The following is a 21,457-nucleotide window of genomic DNA, read 5'->3' as shown; positions in this document are numbered from 1 at the left end:
CTCTAGAACCAGCAAGGCGGGCCAGAAAACTTGGTGGTTGAGTGGTTAAGATGCTATACATGTATTTGTAAGGAGCAGGACATGGGTTTGAGCCCCACCAATGCAAACTTGTGAATTTATTTCCTTGCGAGCTTTCCAATTATATACTGACAATATAGTGATTATTGAACTGCATCAGTTAAGGTAAAAAAACAAGTTTTAAAAGCACCAATTAAGAGTACCGATATCCTTCAACATTTTGGACAATTTGCGTGAAAGAACTTAAGAATTGACCCCCCCACAAAGAAAAATACACAGTGAACCTAAAAGGTTCTTCTGGTCTTGGCAAACTTGACAATTAAGTTTTTTCCTTGCAAGCTTAAAGGACCCCTTTGGCATTCAAAAGCAAACTTGAAGCAACCCTTGTACTGAGTTAGTCAAGGATATGGAACTCCGTGTCTGCCAGAAAAGATGGCTGTGCTGGTACAGACATTACATTTAACGCCGAAGCCTTTACTTTGCTTTTTTTGCGTTGCGTGAGTTTTATACCACCTTTCTTGCGCCGCTTCTCTTGCGAGTTTGTCGTTGAGGTGGAATCCGCCGGAGAGGGGTTTGCTGAGGAAGTGTTCCCCTCCCACTGCTGTATTCTGTTCAGCGTTTCTCGCAGTGCCTGGCCGTCGCCGTCCTCGTAGCCGTCAATGTCCACGTGGATGTCGTCGGACTCGAAGCTCCCGTCCGGCCTCATCCGCAGCCTCCCTTCTGGGTCAATGCGGAGCAGGTAGCGTCTGACAATCCGCCTCTGCTCATCCGTGTGCTGGGGACAACGCAGAGACTTAGTGCACATCTTCCGGGTGTGCTCCGAGATGACCCCGCAGGTGGACATCAGCAGGCGCTTTCGCTCCTCCAGGGACAGCCCCTCGTATGAGGTGGAGGAGAGGCCCTTTGAGGGGTAGCTTGTCACGGAACCCACCACTGGCTCCGAGGGTAAACTACTGACGTGGCTCACACAAGGGAAGTCTCCGATTTTAGTTGCACACTTCGGCTTTGACCTCCTCGGTGAGTTGCTGTTGACCTTGTCCTTCCTGGATTTCTTGGGGGCTTTCTTGTCAAAAGCAAACGACCAGTCCAGATCGCGGTCGTCATCTTCGTTGTCACTGTCCATTTTTCCCATGCCAGAATTGGCAATTCGTTTGCTTGCCAGCCTGCTGCTATTTCTCCCCATGCCCATGCATTTCTCCAAGTGGGGTGCAAAACGCGATGCTGAGAGATTGCGGTTGCAGTTTGGGCAGATGCAGTCTATCTGTTTCTTGAGCGGCGGTTTGCCAAACACATCTCTTCCGGGCTCGTTTACAATTTCGTAAAATTTCAGGCTTGGCTCATCAGTCTCATCGAGGAACAGCTGTCCCATCTTACAGGAGCGGTGAATCTCGAAACAAAACCCGAGAGTCAGTTCTTGGAGCACGTCGGAAAATATGTCCTCCTCTAAACCTCCCTCTACGTCAGGACTCGGTGATGCTTCATCGTGAATGTGGTGCAATAAAAACTCCTCCATCCTTGAATTTCACCTCCCTTTATCACGTTGTCAAAGTAAGTTTCTACACCCTCATAGCCATGACCCCTTCACAACTAGAAGCTGTGATTCACAACCGTTAAAAACAGAAGGGAATCATCTCCTGTTTTTGTTGCAACAAGTGATAAAAATAGATTTTTACCCTTCCTCCATGATTTTTATCAGCAGCGTAATCTGTCAAAAGGTGCCATTTTGGACTAGGTTTGCTGCCCTCTATCGCCGGTTTGGAGCCAGACTAATTTGTATTTCTGTATACTTTCATGCTCTTTCATTAAGTTAATTGGGGAGATATTCAACGTTACTTTTGTTAGCTTAAAGAAAAATAAACATCTTATAAATCTGCAAAAAAGCTGAGTCTAAATCGGATTATTTATTCCTGCAGCTGCTTCCGTTTTTCGGCCGCTTTACCACATACATTTTCACCGCGCTGCTCATATCCTATCCCCAAACCATAATCCCGGACGCAATTGTCACTGTATGCTGCCCTCTGTAGTGTAAATGTGTTTTTTGGGGGGGGGGCACTTTTCACTTTTTATTGGTTCCAATTAGAATCAAGGAAGATGGCTGTACGGTCAAAAATGACGTTTTTATTTGGAAGATTTGAGCTTCTGCTTTAGGAGCTATGTTCCTGTATTTGATTTTTTCTCAATGGACTAAAAAGTCGGGGGGGGGTGTCTACTTAACATAAAAAACAATAAACGAATGACTTTGCACTAAACTTTTTTTCTGCAGGGTGGGGGTGAAAACTGGGACAGCAAAACTGTCAACAGTGGAAAGGGGTAAATGCCAAGATGCTTTGAATTCAAATTGGTGATTTCCAACCCCTAGATTTTCTTATTTTGATTTCTTCCCTTGGCCTCTATCTCCTGCCCCCCCCCCATTGTGCATATAGCCTGTGCTCCATAGTATAAAAGCAACACTGGGTTGGAAGAGGGGTTGGCAAGTCCCCCCCCCCCCCCCCCACTGTGCATATAGCCTGTGCTCCATAGTATAAAAGCAACACTGGGGTGGAAGAGGGGTTGGCAAGTCCCCCCCCCATTGTGCATATAGCCTGTGCTCCATAGTATAAAAGCAACACTGGGGTGGAAGAGGGGTTGGCAAGTCCCCCCCCCCATTGTGCATATTGCCTGTGCTCCATAGTATAAAAGCAACACTGGGTTGGAAGAGGGGTTGGCAAGTCCCCCCCCACTGTGCATATAGCCTGTGCTCCATAGTATAAAAACAACACAGGGTTGGAAGAGGGGTTGGCAAGTCCCCCCCCCATTGTGCATATTGCCTGTGCTCCATAGTATAAAAGCAACACTGGGGTGGAAGAGGGGTTGGCAAGTCCCCCCCCATTGTGCATATAGCCTGTGCTCCATAGTATAAAAGCAACACTGGGGTGGAAGAGGGGTTGGCAAGTCCCCCCCCCCATTGTGCATATAGCCTGTGCTCCATAGTATAAAAACAACACAGGGTTGGAAGAGGGGTTGGCAAGTCCCCCCCCATTGTGCATATTGCCTGTGCTCCATAGTATAAAAGCAACACAGGGTGGAAGAGGGGTTGGCAAGTCCCCCCCCCCCATTGTGCATATAGCCTGTGCTCCATAGTATAAAAACAACACAGGGTTGGAAGAGGGGTTGGCAAGTCCCCCCCCCCCAGTGTGCATATAGCCTGTGCTCCATAGTATAAAAGCAACACTGGGTTGGAAGAGGGGTTGGCAAGTCCCCCCCCCCACTGTGCATATAGCCTGTGCTCCCTAGTATAAAAGCAACACAGGGTTGGAAGAGGGGTTGGCAAGTCCCCCCCCCATTGTGCATATAGCCTGTGCTCCATAGTATACAAGCAACACAGGGTTGGAAGAGGGGTTGGCAAGTCCCCTCCCCCCCATTGTGCATATGGCCTGTGCTCCATAGTATACAAGCAACACAGGGTGGAAGAGGGGTTGGCAAGTCCCCCCCCCCATTGTGCATATAGCCTGTGCTCCATAGTATAAAAGCAACACTGGGGTGGAAGAGGGGTTGGCAAGTCCCCCCCCCCCATTGTGCATATAGCCTGTGCTCCATAGTATAAAAGCAACACAGGGGTGGAAGAGGGGTTGGCAAGTCCCCCCCCCCATTGTGCATATAGCCTGTGCTCCATAGTATAAAAGCAACACTGGGGTGGAAGAGGGGTTGGCAAGTCCCCCCCCCATTGTGCATATAACGTGTGCTCCATAGTATAAAAGCAACACAGGGGTGGAAGAGGGGTTGGCAAGTCCCCCCCCCCACTGTGCATATAGCCTGTGCTCCATAGTATAAAAGCAACACTGGGGTGGAAGAGGGGTTGGCAAGTCCCCCCCCCCCATTGTGCATATAGCCTGTGCTCCATAGTATAAAAGCAACACTGGGGTGGAAGAGGGGTTGGCAAGTCCCCCCCCCATTGTGCATATAGCCTGTGCTCCATAGTATAAAAGCAACACTGGGGTGGAAGAGGGGTTGGCAAGTCCCCCCCCCCATTGTGCATATAGCCTGTGCTCCATAGTATAAAAGCAACACTGGGGTGGAAGAGGGGTTGGCAAGTCCCCCCCCCATTGTGCATATAGCCTGTGCTCCCTAGTATAAAAGCAACACTGGGGTGGAAGAGGGGTTGGCAAGTCCCCCCCTCCCATTGTGCATATAGCCTGTGCTCCATAGTATAAAAGCAACACTGGGGTGGAAGAGGGGTTGGCAAGTCCCCCCCCCCATTGTGCATATAGCCTGTGCTCCATAGTATAAAAGCAACACTGGGTTGGAAGAGGGGTTGGCAAGTCCCCCCCCCATTGTGCATATAGCCTGTGCTCCATAGTATAAAAGCAACACAGGGTGGAAGAGGGGTTGGCAAGTCCCCCCCCCCATTGTGCATATAGCCTGTGCTCCATAGTATAAAAGCAACACTGGGTTGGAAGAGGGGTTGGCAAGTCCCCCCCCCATTGTGCATATAGCCTGTGCTCCATAGTATAAAAGCAACACTGGGTTGGAAGAGGGGTTGGCAAGTCCCCCCCCATTGTGCATATAGCCTGTGCTCCATAGTATAAAAGCAACACAGGGTTGGAAGAGGGGTTGGCAAGTCCCCCCCCCATTGTGCATATAGCCTGTGCTCCATAGTATAAAAACAACACAGGGGTGGAAGAGGGGTTGGCAAGTCCCCCCCTCCCACTGTGCATATAGCCTGTGCTCCATAGTATAAAAGCAACACTGGGTTGGAAGAGGGGTTGGCAAGTCCCCCCCCATTGTGCATATAGCCTGTGCTCCATAGTATAAAAGCAACACTGGGGTGGAAGAGGGGTTGGCAAGTCCCCCCCCCCCACTGTGCATATAGCCTGTGCTCCATAGTATAAAAGCAACACAGGGGTGGAAGAGGGGTTGGCAAGTCCCCCCCCCCCATTGTGCATATAGCCTGTGCTCCATAGTATAAAAGCAACACAGGGGTGGAAGAGGGGTTGGCAAGTCCCCCCCCCCCCATTGTGCATATAGCCTGTGCTCCATAGTATAAAAGCAACACAGGGGTGGAAGAGGGGTTGGCAAGTCCCCCCCCCCCCATTGTGCATATAGCCTGTGCTCCATAGTATAAAAGCAACACAGGGGTGGAAGAGGGGTTGGCAAGTCCCTCCCCCCATTGTGCATACAGCCTGTGCTCCATAGTATAAAAGCAACACTGGGGTGGAAGAGGGGTTGGCAAGTCCCCCCCCATTGTGCATATAGCCTGTGCTCCATAGTATAAAAGCAACACAGGGGTGGAAGAGGGGTTGGCAAGTCCCCCCCCCATTGTGCATATAGCCTGTGCTCCATAGTATAAAAGCAACACGGGAGGAAGAGGGGTTGGCAAGTCCCCCCCCCCCACTGTGCATATAGCCTGTGCTCCAACACAGGGGTGGAAGAGGGGTTGGCAAGTCCCCTGAATGGCCTCACCAGTCCTTGAATTGACGCTGAGACTAACTGTGCCTTCCTTTAAATTTCACAAATACACAAATAACACTGCATTTCACTATACCGAAGTGGTCTTTTATTACAAAACGGTCAGGCTTTCATGACTTTCTTTTTCAGCAGTGCTATGCCATCCAAAGTGAAGATACAATTTGAGCTTTCTGAATCAACCTCCAAAGTCAACAGCAGTTTACATCATCCTGCCAGAAGGGACTAACGAAAATTCCACTACACTAGCTACTTATGTGTACGTATGCACCATGGTTCATGTCAATACTTTAAAGCTGAGGTAATGGTTTGAAATACAAGAGATTTTCATGAATCAATGAGGCATCTTAAGAGACTTAAAAAATATCATGGAAAACTTTTCACAAAACAAGAAAAACCTCCCAACTCCTAGGCTATTATCCCTCAAAGCAACCTTACTTATTAGGCAAAGAAAGAACCCTGTCTGGAAGAGAGAACCCTGTCTCATTTGCATTACTAAAACATCACAGAGGGATTTTTAGGGGCAATAAAAACTATAATAATACTGTCAGTTGAAGGACAGAAAAAGGAGCGGGAAAACTTGAGGAATCACAGAGGAGAGCTCACAAGGTGTTTTGTTCATCTAATATAGACAAGGGAGAATAAATACTCAATGAGTTCTGCCTCCTGCAATCTCGCTACAGCGAGACTGACATCGACAATATGTAGCAATACAGTCACCAGTAGCTGCCAAACAAAGACAGCTGCACCGTGAAAAGACGACCAAAACCTGTTATCTACATTCTGGCTCACTGAATTCAGGAAATGCACAATAAAAAAAGAGCTTTCAGCTTGTTTTGTAGACAGGAAACATGGCAGCTTAAGGGAGTTCTCCAAGTAATCCAGCTTCCTATTTGGATCTCTATATGTACATGTATGTGTGCATGCCAGTGTGGTACAGTTAAACCAGTGCTGTATGCTGTACCAAAGTTTCCCCCACTTAGCCGACATGTCACTTTAATTTTCAAAGAGGATTCGCAAACTTGCTTTTAGAAACTGCTGTTGCATGCAACTACCACTATTTCTGTGCATTCCACTGCAGAAATCCTTTTCCCTCTAGCTGTCAACACAATTTAAGACTGAATCTGAGAATTTCATAGTAGTACTGTACAGTGATATAAAATAAAAGTTCTTCTCTTGATACCACCCAATATGAGATTTCTTTCCAGGGTGTGTCTGCTACAGTTCAATGGTACAACTGGGTCTGCATGATAATATGCACAGGCAACCTGATGTGGTGGGAGTTTGATAGTACTGAAGTAGTTTATGAAAGTTACTTGACAAAACTGAAGTTAAATCATACTAGTAATAATTAACGGAGCCGATGAAATGCCTTGTTTTCATATGACTAATTTTCATTTACTGCATGCCACTCCTGAAGAGATCTAAGATTATCATTTCAATATGAAAAAGAAACAGAATGGCTTTGTCTTTAACAAGGTGAAATAATCATAGCCTGAATAAAATGGGGCTCGGTTTGCAAAATTAACAGAAAAGGTAAACTCAGCTGCTTGTAAAGAGACTAATGCCTTATTATGCCCAACATCTACAGAGTTGCCAACACTGAGTGAGAGTTGAGTGTGAGATCAAACATAGCAGTAGCTCTGGAACCCATGTCAGACTTGCAGACTCACGCAAACTATGTATCTGGTTCGTAAGTGTGACGTCACTTCAGTTTAAACCACACCCACAGCACATGCACTGCACACAGAGTCACATGCATTGATCGCCATTTACATGGAACTGGAAGTTAACGCGCAATTTCAGCGATCGTCCAATGGGAGCCTGCAAATCATTGCGCGTCTGCCTTTTTGACGAAGTCACTTATGAACCGGATACCATCACCCCCTACTGCATTAAAAAGCCAATCACATCATTTGTTGGTTAGCTTATGTGTTTGTTTGTGTGTTTACTTGTCTGTATACAGGGTGTCCAGATAAAACGTTTACAGAGATAAAAGTTACTGTAATGGCAAAACTACTTTATATATGGGAAAGAGAAAGACGCCTCTAGAAAGGGCAGAATGCCCTCTTTGCAATGGTATGCAGCTTGTGACATTATTGACACAGATGAATGAACAAACTTGACTGGTGTTAAGGGTACTGAAATCAGCACTGTGAAAAGTTGCATATTTTGAACAACAGAAGTCAAAAGTCAGACGAGCAGTAAGGGACATGTTACGAAGATGTCAGATGTGCATTGACAGGAATGGTGGCCATGTGGAGGGTACAGCACATTAAACTTATAAGTAGCAAAAACAAAGCAAATTAGATTGATTTAAATACATTCCTTGTTTTTTAAAAATGTGTTCTTAAAGCAAAGGAATTTGGCATTATGCCTACTTGCATGGTCTAGCCTTGTTAATCAAATATGCAAACTTGTCACAGTGCCAATTTCAGCACCCTTAACACCGGTCTAGTTTGTTCACTCATCTGTGTCAATAACATCACAAGCTGCATACCATTACAAAGAGGGCATTCTGCCCTTTCTAGAGATATATATATTTGTATTTCTCTTTCCCATACATGAAGTAGTTTTGCCATAACAGTAATTTTTATCTTGTATACTTTTATGCGGACACCCGGTATTTTGTTTGTTTGCTCCTTCCAGAAATGGACACAGATGGGTTGGAATTACTTTATAAAATACTGTTCGGTATTCATTTAAGTTTTGTGTGAGAAATACGGCTGTTTCACAATAGTGCACCACCGAGAGTTTGCAACGCGTTGGCCAATCACAATGCGTGGAATTCATCGACCTATTGCGCGTTTGGAAAGGGTCTACAAATTTCGCGCGTTCTGATTGGCCAATACGTTACAAACTCTTGGTGGCGCACTATTGGGAATCGCTCGTATTCCACATCGGCATGAGAATGTGAGTATAACCTGACATGCACGAGTCTCACACTAAATGCAGGAATGCTGACCACCCCTTGTAGATTTCAACCTCTATCCAACAAAACAATCAGTCATTTTCATTGCTGCAACTGTGCATGCCCATACCTCAGGATTTTAGGTCTTCACAGAAGCAATCACAAAAGAAGAACAATGTAAACATATATGAGATCAATGGTAACTGAATCTACAATCTGCACTTTTTCATGCCATCAAAAAGACAACAGAAATGGAGATAAGGTTTACAAAGGTTTGAGCCTTAATATTGCTGTTAACCCTGGTGGAGTCCAGTTTTTCAGAAGTACATGTATGTGCCAACTTCACAACAGGAACTATTTTCTGTTTTTGAACTTTTTCTTCTGAACTCAAATGGTTCCTGTTGTAACAGGACGTCAATAAATAATGTTATCCATTTTTGCAGTAGTAAGACTGCACTTACAAGAAAACAACATGCGGCCAATATATTCTACAGCATGATAAGATGACACAAAAATGACATACATAGGAAATGGATAGGCATTTATGTAAAAGTTGTTGCACTTTCCAACAATATCTGACAACTTCTTTGCATATTTCTGGTCATGAGTATGTCTTTGACTATTCTTAAAGCAAAGAACGTTTTTAGATATTTCCAGTTTTCCATTTGTTATTGACTGTTGCAGCAACTTGCACCAGAGACAAAAACCACATAATCACAGTCACATGATCCTTATTATGTACAAAATGTTCATGCTGTACAAAGAAGTATATACAATAGGTCCTAAAATGGATCTTTAAGGACCTAGCAGTAATGTTCTTCCATGAAAAAAGGCGACCTGGTCCGGTATTCAACGAGATCTACACTTGCTTACTGCTTACATGTGCAGCTGTTCATTTACGTCTAAGTCTCCAAACAAAAAAAAACACCGTGATGCTGCATCACATAATTTGGAGCAATTTTACCTAGCAGTGATATTCAGTTCACAAAGGTGTAACAAAAAGACACCAGATGCTTCCACAATGGCAGGTTGCTGCTAGGACTAAGTCATATCCAACGATTGGTCTACGATGACATGCTGTGACACCTGTGCCAAACACTCCGGCTTGAATGAGCTTCAGTTTAGCTGTAATTACCCATAACCCTTGAAAAAGCATGATCCTGGCTCTCTTCAGTAATTTGAAACTGTTGAGGGTAGCAAGTAATGCAACTGATCCCAGAGGACTGACATTTCACTGCAGACAGAATGTACGTAGCATCTGCAGTCCGACTTCTGTTACACAACACACCCAGCATGCTTTGGATGCTTCATATACAGATCTACTATGTTCAGCTTGAATCATTGATGGACATAAATCAACTTCTTGGCTTCAATGACATAGCACAGATGTTGGCCCTTCTGTAATTTAACCCTTGAGAGCTATCTTTTACAGTTGAATGAAATCAAATACAATGTACATGTACAGTATTATTGATACGAAACAGTCAACTTTCTGTCTTAAGAAACAAGAGAAAAACCTGACCTTTAACTTTTGATACTTACTGAGACAATGAAATTCCAAAGCAGAAACAAAATGAGAACAAACAATCCCACACATAAACCCAGCGAGGGGATACATGTAAAATCTCTGATCTCGTCCTAATCTCTAAAGGAATGAGAGAATGGCAAAACTCTTGCATTTTGTATTGTGATCAAAAGTGGCATGTGAACACAGACATCGTACAGGTTTGCACAAAATATTATATCTGTGCGTCAAGTGGGTGAGAAAGTAAGTGTTGTGGTGAGGGGACTTTTTTCTGCAGCAACGAGAGCATGATTAGAAAGGTCAGAAAAGCTCCAGGAAAAAAAGACTCCTCGGTAGTTATCCAAACTTGCTCCAAAGTTGGAATACTTTGGAATGGGTACATTCAAAATTCAATTCTCGTGTAAAGGCATCCTTGAATAAAACAAACCAAACAAAACCCTCTAGATTCAGCCTCGAGCAAATGCTCTGTGCCCCTTATCAAGCAGACAGATGTTATTCCCAGAGCACAGTGCAATTCACATAAAATGAAATGGAAACAAAAAGTCTTCCAGTCATATATTAAATACAAACAAATGTACACATCTGCTTCAGCTAAACGTGCCAGCTAGTTTTACTACAGATTAAATATATACCTTACAAAAAAAACCCAAAGTTATTATTAGTCCTCAATATTCATAGCAAATATGCATAGCACATGGAAACAAGTCAAATGCACAGTATTCACAGAAAATGATACGTTTTCTTCATCTGTGAGATGCCTGCAGAACAAAGCAGACATGAAAACGGGTTCACACAGATGTGATGAGTTGTAAGTTGAAGTAAATAACAGACAGGCCACTCCCAAATGTGGGGTACAAGAAACATATACTTCTTTTTGGAATCCAACTTTAAAAGTGTATCCAACATCAAAGCGATCTTCAGTTCTTGGTTCACTTTGGACAATAGTTTTCATAAATTCTTGGTGTATCCAATGGAGACAATTGCCAATAGACCCCTTGCAGTTGGTACTCGGTAAGAGTTCCTTTAACATGGTGACGAACAATTGAAAAAAGCATGGAGTGCAATTCCTCTTTACATGACTGTCAATGTCATGCTTATTTTTAGTCCTAGCTCTATGCTCGGAAAACAAGACTGATTTTGAACATAACATATAATACCAAATCTGACTTCATCTTTTCTTCAGTACTTTATCGATACGTCAATTAAAAATCTCTCATCTTTAAATAGCAACAGTTTTCATTGTAAAAACAGAACTTCAATAATGCCCTACAGTCGTCCTCCTAATAAATGGCGTATAATCTGGAATCTTTACTTTTGATGATTTTTAAGATCGGAAAAATCAGTGTTGTATTCGAGTCTATCACAAGTCCCTGTAAGTCCCTCTAAGTCCATCACAAGTCATTCAGACTTAAGCCAACTCACAAGCTATTCAAAGGAGCTTTGACCAAAGTGTTCTACTGCCATTGTTCACCCTGTTACTTACGACTGGCCTTGTGAAGAGACTTGTGAAAGGACTTGTGACGGACTCGAATACAACACTGTGAAAAATGAAGAAATGTCAGGGGAAAAAATAAGAGTGAAAGAACTTGTCTGAGAGCTAGGCTTGTTTTTTACACGTGAGTGGCCCTGGGGCACACCGTATGTCACTTGGGCCGAATCTTCTCGTATAAGAACTGACCGCTGACCGGCACGACCATGCCGTCCACTGTCTTCAGGCTACGCTTCTTTTGCATGTGGAAGTTGTCCAGCACAAAGTTGTAGAACTCCTCCTCCACTTCCCAGATCGGCGAGGACTTGAAGAATTCTATCGTTTCATCTGAGGGCTTGAGCTTGTTGGCTGTTTTTCGTAGGTGTGACTTTTGGCCTGTATGCAAAGTTTGAGGAGAGAAACAAGTTCAAACAACTGCATGACATATACGGCTTCTGAGTCAAGAATGCAGAACTGGCCATTTGGACCAAGGAAAATTTGACAAGATGATTTCATGGACCCGGGGGGAGTGAATCGTAACCACTTGCTGCCGGACGGTTTGAAAAATGCAGTGTACTAATCAGGAATTTTTCAAGATTTTCAGTTTTCAAAATTCTTCAAAAATTCATCATTTCAATTAATGGACGTTTACACCCACATGAATTACTGGCTGGTGGCCACTCTAGTCTGACAGACAAAATCTACTGACTCTCAAGTATTTCAGCCAAGCCTGCAGCCTTGTAAAAAAATGCCCAGATTTTGCGGTGTTATCTAACTTTCTTTTGTTCACGAAGCTGGCACAGTGCGCTGCTGACCTCTTTTCAATAGGGGCCAGAATAGCTTGCAGCGGTGCTCTGTGGCTCATCGCTGCAGTGGTGGAGCGCTTTTGTCCCCAGTGGTAATTCGCTCGCACTAAATGCCCCAAACCGTGGTATACTGTTTCAAAACAAGGCTGGATTTTCTCCACTATTACAAGGCCCAGTTTCCTTTGTCCCCGGCCATGCGTATAAACACACGGTGCCCGAAACTGAGCTCCCCAGCAGAAAGTGTTGGTGACCAATCAGATGATTTAACTACAGATTTGCATGAATGGCTACCTCCAATGATTTGGAATGTGCATTTTGCACATACATGTATCAGATATGCCAAACTAAGTCTGGAACTGTGAGCTGCAAGTAAAGTCTACTTGCCAATTTGTTCAAAATAATCAGTGATAAGGAAAATGCAGATTAAAATCCCTCCCTCCAAAATACTTATGAATTCACGTTAAATCTTTGGAAGAATAAACTACAACTTGAGCAGACACAAATGACAACTTCTAATCAAAGTTAAAGCTTGGATCCAAGGTACTTTCTCTTCTTCTTGTTATCAACCTCTCCATAGAAATCAAACTTTCTTAATTTCAGCTCATTTGGTAAAAGTTGAGGACCAATTTTAAATAAATAGTCTGGTGACTTCACGCTTGTTGGGTTGAGCTTATTTTAATTGTACAACACTCAAGGAAAATGACCAAGATGGAGACTGTGCTGCAAGATTCAGTGACCAACCCGTTCTGAAGAGATCTACAGCGCCCCTGAACATTGAAGGCAGGGCCGACTCCAGCATGATGACAAAGTCCTCCAACTCTTCTGTCACACCCACCAGGAGGTAATGGTTGGCCAGGTTAAATTTGGCTTGCTCTAATGCCCAGCGACTACCAGGCACCCTGCAAAGAAAGAAATGATGGTGGTGAAGGTTACCAGTGAGAAAGAAAACTGCCAATGAGACATTGGACCACCAGTTATATAAAAAAGACGATATTGGCTCAATAACTAATCAGCTCATCCTGAGATCTCCAGTCCACAACCTAGCCCATCACCTCATCAACATCCTGGACCTCACCCCCAAAGGCTAAATGGAATCTCCACCCACTGCTTAAAGACCGTTCAGAACATCACTACCGAACAAACATATGCACGAGAGCATTAGCATCAAGTCCTTGTTCACCAGCATCCTCAAGAAGGCAGCTTGTCTCGGAGAACTAACTCATCTCACAGTCACACTTCTCCCAAACAAGATTTATACAAGGTGCTGCAGCAATCATTTCACTAAAAAAGTCATCCACTTAAAAAGATGCAGCATTTTGGATAGTTAGTTGAAAATTAGGAACACTACAGGCTACTTCTTCCTTCAATGATGTTTGTTCATTCCTCACTGGCCCCCTCCCCCAAGAAAATCCTAGTTACAGTCACTTTGCAGGATGGCAACAGACCCCTGTACTGATGAGGACAAACTTTGTAAATTACATGCATGCTTTCCCATGGTGCGTAGTGGACTATGGGCCCTCACTGGCTCCGTAGGAAAGTGTACATGTAAACAAAGATTGATGTCATCGATATATTAGGCCCATCCATTAATGTCCAACTCACCAGCACTCTTGGGCATGTCCACAGAAAAAGGGCACCTGGATCCACAGCTTCTGTTCAGAGCAGTCGTAGCCCCGCCGTGCCACACACTGATCAAAAGTCTGGCATGAAGGAGGAACAAATTAACAAGAAATGAGTAACCTGTCGTATTTTTATACCAAATTAGGCCCTCAACTTCGGGTAAAGCGCTTACAAAAGAAATGTCGGTACGAGAGTCAAAGACAAGCAATAGACTTCCTGACTGTCTGCAGATATGATAAAACTACTCTGTCTTGATAAGCTCCCAGCGAACAAATTTCTAAGCCAATTAAATCCAACTACCCAGTCATTTATCCTATTCCGACCGATCCATTTGAAATCCCTGCTAAAAGGGTTGCAGGATTCAGAAAAAGCTGTATTCAAAGTAGCCAAGCAATAATTCAAACTGAGATTCAGCAGCTGCCGAAAGCCCATTTCAATAGAGCTAACTAAAAAGACGACTTCAGAGCCAATAATCTAATTTCTAAAATCCGCGCCACTCAGAGCAGATGAATAATCAGCAGTGCACAGGTGCAAAGCCATTTTTAGTCCTGGTGATTCTAGGGGGAACAAATATCACATGAAAGAGGAAAAAAAAAATGAGAGAAAAAAAAAAAAACGGCGGAAGGGGAACTTGGGAGAAAATTTCCAGTCGTTTGGACCATTACCCCAAATCATTGCTCGATGAAGCAACGCTGACGGAGGGGGGGGGTGGGAATGTCTGAATTGGCGCTTAATGGGAGATCTGAAAGGCTTACAATCTGGATGACTTAGGTCCGGAGAGGATCGAATGTAATAAGACGACGCCACATGTGGAAACCATTGGGAGCGTCTTAGAGATAATCGTAGGGGGGGAGGAGGAAAGGTGGTCTCGAGGGAGGTATACAGAAGACGTTTCCATCCCTTCATGTGTGCAAGTTGGCAGATCTGGCCCGTCGTTGGGTCAATAATCAAGTTTAGAGGGAAATTAATGAGCGTGGCAGATGGGCTGCATGGGGGGTGGATGCCAGATGGCCAACGAAGCAGAAAGACGAGATATGTAAGCGAGACCCGCGGAAGAATTAAGGAAATAAACAGAGGGGATGTCTGAAACAAAGAATGAGAGGAAAGGAAGCAGAAGAAAATGGACAGAAAGACGGCAACATGGGAGGGGGAAAGTGAAAGATGCTCTACATGTACGGTGTACCGTCAGGAAACTCTTTTGCTTTTTCTTTCTTCCATGACGTGATGTGCCACGGCTAGAATAAGCAACCAAAAAGGACTTTTTGAATGAAAGTTTGGCAAAAACGATTGGGGCGTCCTAAAAATCTCTTCCAACTGCTACACGTTAACTATAGACCCCTTTTCAGTTGGCATAAATGCAACAACGAAGCCCAGTTGTACGATGGTGACAGCAGTTGCAACAAACTTCCTGTGATGTCTAATGCTGTGAAAGCTATGACTTGCCAAAGTTGCCTTTCTTCCCACATTTAGATGTACCTAAGCACTGCAGCCACCCAAATCATCGTCTTTATGCACTCATCTGAGGGGACGCCATAACTGTGGTGGCACTGCACTTCTGCACCCTTTCCCAGACTTACGGTGCCTGTATTTTAGCAAGTCACAACATCTGACTGGTTGACCCATGTGACCCAAATGTATGCAGCACAGCAATCAATTTTAATTTGGCAAACTGGATGTATGTTTCTCAACAAAAATAAGATTTGGTGACATCTGCTGGCAAAGATGTAACTGTCTCTCTTTCTTAAAAATCTCCTGGATCTCTACGGTTTTGGAGAAAATTGAATGATTTAGGAATGGACAGCTGTACTTTAAACGGAACTTGATGCTCCCCTTACAGGTTGAAGAACAAAGAACCTGCCACTGGCTTTCTGAGCAAAGGAAATTTTGACATTTTTTTCTGGGAAATTGTTCAGGAGATTCAGGAAGGCTCTGGGAGGGGGGAAATGCATTTAAAAAGGGTCCCTGGCTCAAATCCCCTAGTGGCTCTGGAAAAAAGTCTCCTTCTTCCCTTACTACTTAACATGAAGTTCCTTGCCACATCATTTCTTAATTAATTCTTGGCTAGAACATCTGCTCTGCACGTCTTCGTATCTGATTTCGGAGAAAAAGATGACAGATAAACTGAGCAAAAAAAGCAGTTTATATTGGAACTTCAGATAATTCACAACTATCTGAGGATATCTTAAGGGATCAGTGAATGTCACGTATATTGTTATACTGACCTCTTTATTGGTGTGACCCTGTTGTCTGGCCCGCTTGAGTTTTGGTCTCAGATCATCACCATTTCGTAAGAAGTAGTAATATGATACTAGTCTGTCGAGCGGCCGACGAATTATGTTAATGTATAATGGCTGCTGTGATGAACCAAAACTGTTGATCAAAAAGAAAGGATTACAAGGTGAAAGGTCAAGACACTGATCTTGAGTATTAAAGTGCCAAAAAACATGAAATGAACGTCACTGAAAAATTTAAGTGGCCAAGACCAGACACGAGCAAAAGGGTGAATAGTGACAAAGGAATGCTTCTGCTGTCACTCCTTTGACCAAGTTGTGGCTTGTATTCAGATTGGATGTCTCATGATGGTCTTGTAAGGACTTAACATTAGACTGAGAGCAGAGATGTTTGTTCATTGCCCTCTAAAAATTGACAAGTCGGTTGCGACCACAACGCTGCCTTGAAAAACAAGCAAATTCTGAAAACTTGAAAATGCCAAAAGAGTTTAAAAGTCAAGTCATCTAACAGATATCCTACGAGTTACGGACTACTATGATGCTTGTCATGCTCTTTTCTGGCAGCCAAAATTCTCTAAGAGACCACCATGAAACGGTGAATGTAATAAGCTTAAGCCCAAGCACAGTTCTTAAATCGTCTGCATGTCTTCATGTGCATGCACTAGGCGTGCAGACCACCAGCAGGGGGCATGTGGTAAACTCATTGGCTCGGTGATTAGCATGAGTCATAATAACGCCACCCTTGAAGAAAAAACCAACAAATTGAGGGGCTGGGCAGAGCGATGACAACTTCTTTTAAGTCGTAGGGAGCCATTAGCCTGTCTGTCTCCGAAGTTATCAAACTTTAAATGGAGTTATAGGGGCAAAATGAAACTTTACGACATTTCCGAATGACGGCGTCAACGAGACGTCGGGTAGAAAAAAAAAAACAAACTTGTGAAGCAAAAAATGGTCTTAAAAAAGAAAGAAATGTAAAGAAGCTCTTAAGTGTGACTGTAGGAATCTTGTTCGTCTCTGCGTAGCTAAACGCAACTTGATAGGACAGCATATGGCAGAAAATGTGATTTACTGCTCTGGGCCATTCCGGTAACCGACCTGGGGCCTCTGGTGTTTTGACGGTGAAGAAATTGCGAAAGCATGTGCTGCATTCCTACCGTGTTTGAAAGCGTGGACTTGTGCAGGGTAATACCCCAAGTTTAATTGGTGGCCATACTTGAGATTCTACATGTCTGAAGTACAATTGGTGCTGTAAACAGAACATTTTGATATCAGGGAAAGAAGAACGGCTGTGACTTGATTCCTTGTGAGGTTGAAAATCTGAAGAACCTGCACACTGAAATTGTTTTTCCTTTGGCAAAGTCATTAATCCATTTTCTCTTGTTAATTTCAATGCTCATTTCATACTGTCCCAAGTGTACTTTAATTAAATCTGACGGCCGCCATTTTCTCTACCTGGGCATTTAGTCTTTTATTTAGCTCAAATCTCAACTTCAAGTTAAAATTCTTACCTTCCAAAATCTATAAAGGCTAAATGGCCATGGTAAAAGGCTGGTTTCTTTGCTGTCCAACTTGTGACATTTGATACAAACTTCATCTGGGAGGAGGAAGGAAGAAGAAAGAATATTAAACAGACAGTGTGAAAAATATTTGTGGACTTTGAAGCTTTTCATGGTGAAGGTGGCAAGTTAAAGGTTAGCGGTAGCACCATGCCAAAATATCTCTTCAGTGATTATGTGTGGTTCTGAAAAGAACCGGGGGAGGGGGGGAGCCTCAATGTTTCGGACAGTATGTTCTGTCTGTCGTCAGGAGACTGTCCATTGACAGCAGTAAAATATACGATGGCTAACCACTAATCAGCTCATTACACTTATAATGCTAAACTGCCAGCCATAGTTGCAAAGTTCAGTTCCTATGGCTTCTTTTTTTTTTTTTTTTAGAAAAGCTGATTGTGTTCTGGGAGCAAAGATAGTTGGCTTAGTGCTTAGAGGTCAATTAGCTCAGCCCCATCCCCCAAGTAAGCTCCAGTGGTCATCAGTAGCAGACGCGGAGAGGATCTGGAAATGGCAAGTCCCTCATTCTCAATTTTTTTTTTTTTAAATAGCTTTTGCCTTTCCCCTTGTTTTCTCTTGTCAACTGGTCATTTGTTAATTTTGCCAGAAATTTTTTTTTGGGGGGGGGGGAGTTAGCCACTTTTTTTCCTGAGAGGGAAATTTGGGGGGGGGGGGAGCAAAGCACTCATCAGCTAAGAACAATAGTGGGAGGGGTCAAGACTGAGATTTTTTTCAAGAAAATTGGTGATTCTTATTCCTGTTTATATTGCTAAAAATTTCTCTTGCTTTTCTTCTTTTTTTTTTCTTCTTATACATTTTGTGAAATTTTTTTTCCCAGGGGAGGGGCAGAAGAGAAGCACCACCCTTACCCCCCTCACAATGCCTATGATTGTCAATAAAGTGTCTTCCACTTGTCTTTTCGAGGTCACCTTCATTTGGGAGCCCCCTTTCATAAAAGTCAGGCACCCCCCTTCCCTGGTAGATGCAGGATTTGCTCCTAGTCATTAAGGGATAGAATGGCACTTTCTTTGGTTTATGATGTACACCAATAGATTTTAATGCAATATCCATCAATGGCGAATGTCTCCCAAAGTGATGCCATTAGTCCCATCGGAGACACACGATGCAGATTTATGAGACTCCCGTTGCAAGCTCCTTTAAAAACTATCTTCCTGAAACCCTCCGAGTAATATCTCTCAAATTACGCGTTCTTGCGTGTGTACACAGACAGTTGAGTGTGTAAAGACCATGGTAGGTAGTCACCAAGTCTAGTGCAAAATTGATTCCATTTTGCCCTCAAAGCTAGGCTCTTGGTTACACTTTGTAGGATTAAAAAATGGCGACAACGGACACTGCAGACCACTCCAAACCCTTTCCTCAGAAAAAGACCAATTTCAGGGAACTTTTCAAAGAGCCCTGAAGAATAGAATTGATGATTGCAACCCCCTTTATATCACTATGAACTAGCCCGTGGCCAGGCACTTCAGTGCACAGTCCAATATTGTTGCAGGACTTCATCACAATAGCTGTGGGGGCAAAACGGAAGCAGCAGGTTTTTGTTGCACCTAAACTATGTCTAATAGTTTGAGTGCTGCTGCGCATCATCACCCTGATCGCAGATCGATGATATAATGCTCTGAATATTTATATCCTAGGCTAGTGTCATATGAACTTCTGAATCCAATTCAGAGAGAATCTTTGTGTGCATTCCATTTTTTTTAGTCCAGATAACAGTTTTTCCAATGCATGTCAGGGCGGAGGATCAAGCGGGGATCACCAATCTAACCCCCCCCCTTTAATTTCTTTTGAAACTAACATCATACCTTTTCCCGTTTCTCTTTTTTTTCCTGTTGCAACTTCACTGTTTTTGTTTTTTTGTTTTTTGTAACTTGAAAGACAGAAATTGTTGCTTAAGTATGCCCCTCTTGAACATATATGTTTAGGTTCACTTCCATTTGGGACACTTGTGGGTGCCTCCCCTTTCTGTTAACGGAAAAGTTTTACAAAGCAAAGACTGACAAAAACAAAATGACCTCTTTCAAATATTCAGGGCACATGCTAACTGCTGAAGGATTACTTTTTTCCCCACAGCACCCCAAAAAAAAAGTAGGATATGAAAGTGTGGAGCTGAAGTACAGTACACCCTGCAGTGCATGTGTTCTCTGATTCCAGCACCCTTCAGCCCAATGTAAATGTGATCCAGCAAAGTGTATCTTGCTCAGGGGGAAACAACAGACTAGATGGAGCAGTTTCCGTTTTTTTCCCTGTTCAGTGGGCATTGGTAATCCAAATCAGGCATTCACTTAATGGCAGATGTGCACTGTAATTCAGTAATAAGTAAGGCTCTTGCCAATCATAGAAATGAAAATGTTGGTACAATTCACACCTTGGATGATTGTGATCCTCTTTATTTGAGTTACAGGTAGTTTTCTCTTGAGATTGCAGTAATGATTCGTCATCTCCAACAAGCCTTAAGAACATATTGAAGCCATTTAGATGTTTAGCATGTTTTTGTCACTGGTGATAAAAAAACACTACACGAATTACCAAAGGTGATCACCAGAGGGCAGTCTTTCCTCGTACAATTCATTTCTCCAATAGGGAAGAAGTTTTTCAATGCACGAACTCTTCAAAACAGTTTTGAATTTTTTGTAAAACTGTAAAAACAGTTATCTCGTCCTGCACTGGATTTCAGCTAGCTATCTGATCTTGCCAAATGTTTTGGTCAAGGGTTATAAAGACACCTGCATTTGTAAGCAGGAACACGTGGGTTCACATTCCCCCCAATTCTCGGACCATATTACTGAGAATACAGCGTGAATACCTATTTCGATGTAAGGGCAAAATTAGTATAAAATTTAACATTTCTCTGACACGTATCCAAACACACATTAATGAAACAAAACCACACACCAGAAGGAGAGTTATATCTATTGTCGGACAGTAATATTAATTTTCACTTCTTTGGCTTTTATCACATCACACTTCTAATAGGTCACTGTCCACAAAATTTCTGGCAACAAATCTGGAGACTCTGACTTTCCACCCTCTGTCCTTGGTGAAAACGGCCGGTCACTTCCTCTCAGGTATTACAAATCAGTGACACCGGTGACAGAGTTACACCAGGACAGGAAAATGAGGTAGGAAACCAACTGATACCGAACGCCATCACGTACAATGGATTTTGATAAGAGGATACAATGGATTTTGATAAGAGGATACCGATCAAGACATCAGTACAGTTATCACAGATTGGCTAAGTGCTGTCTGGCATATACCTGTTTACAGTTGAAGGAACTTTTCCTTGGAAAAAGATTCTGCTAGAATCAAAACTTACAGTGTATGAGTTTGAAGCAGACCCTCCTGCCCACCTCGTGATTAAGAACACTGTCCTCTGTATGTCAGGACAGACAGACATCACAACAGCAAACACAGGCATTCTTAATGTGCCCTTGAACCCAAGCAAAACGTGAAGCCAATCAGCAATTCTGACAGTCCAGTCCATGTCTGATCCAGGGTCAGCTCAACAATGACAACCTTGATTGGGAAACAAACTCCATGGAAACCAAGAGCAAAGTCCCGAGTACAGCCTTATTCCTGATTCCCCTCTTAAAACTGGCCCCTTCAACTTGCCGGAACTAACCTCATCTGACCAGAGTGTGTGTCAAAACACACTAAAAAAAATGAAATTGCTCCACATTATTCCTGAATTCTAAATTAAAAGTGCAGAAACAGGTGGAAAGCTTGCCACAGGGTTGAGAGCTGGATTTCGTGGGTGCTGCACCATTACGACCATTTGTGTCTTGTTTGAGAGTAAAAGTGGATAATTCTCAGATGGATGATTGATAAAAAAGGGGGTTCAAAAAGGGCTCCTCAATGTCACTGC

The 21,457-nt window shown here is 43.3% G+C and overlaps 2 protein-coding genes across 7 annotated transcripts in view; both read right to left on the bottom strand.

Moving 5' to 3' along the window:
* Positions 1-6: 6 nt before the first annotated feature.
* atxn7l3 (ataxin 7 like 3) lies at positions 7-2,004 on the bottom strand. The gene has a single exon (XM_022250620.2). It carries the CDS (start codon positions 1,529-1,531, stop codon positions 413-415), a length of 1,119 nt encoding a protein of 372 aa, XP_022106312.1. The 5' UTR covers positions 1,532-2,004; the 3' UTR covers positions 7-412.
* Positions 2,005-5,528: 3,524 nt separating this feature from the next.
* The window catches only part of hs2st1 (heparan sulfate 2-O-sulfotransferase 1), a 74,955-nt gene continuing 59,026 nt past the window's right edge, over positions 5,529-21,457 (bottom strand). For all 6 annotated transcript variants that reach the window (XM_022250624.2, XM_022250625.2, XM_022250626.2 and 3 more), the window contains exons 4-8: positions 17,530-17,615; positions 16,013-16,160; positions 13,773-13,870; positions 12,912-13,069; positions 5,529-11,760 (exon numbers count right to left, since the gene is read on the bottom strand). In XM_022250624.2, coding sequence (XP_022106316.1) covers positions 11,540-11,760; positions 12,912-13,069; positions 13,773-13,870; positions 16,013-16,160; positions 17,530-17,615 — 711 coding nt within the window. In that variant the 3' untranslated portion in view covers positions 5,529-11,539. The remainder of the gene's footprint in view (positions 11,761-12,911; positions 13,070-13,772; positions 13,871-16,012; positions 16,161-17,529; positions 17,616-21,457) is intronic.

The sequence above is a fragment of the Acanthaster planci genome, linkage group LG11 (genome assembly GCF_054643075.1).
Source record: "Acanthaster planci isolate LZ-2023a linkage group LG11, COTS_SCS, whole genome shotgun sequence".
Taxonomy (NCBI): domain Eukaryota; kingdom Metazoa; phylum Echinodermata; class Asteroidea; order Valvatida; family Acanthasteridae; genus Acanthaster; species Acanthaster planci.
This window is presented reverse-complemented; position numbering and strand designations above follow the sequence as displayed.

What these genes read in the sequence shown, in the direction of transcription:
- atxn7l3 (XM_022250620.2), bottom strand. Translation starts at nt 1,531, where the DNA reads ATGGAGGAGTTTTTATTGCACCACATTCACGATGAAGCATCACCGAGT.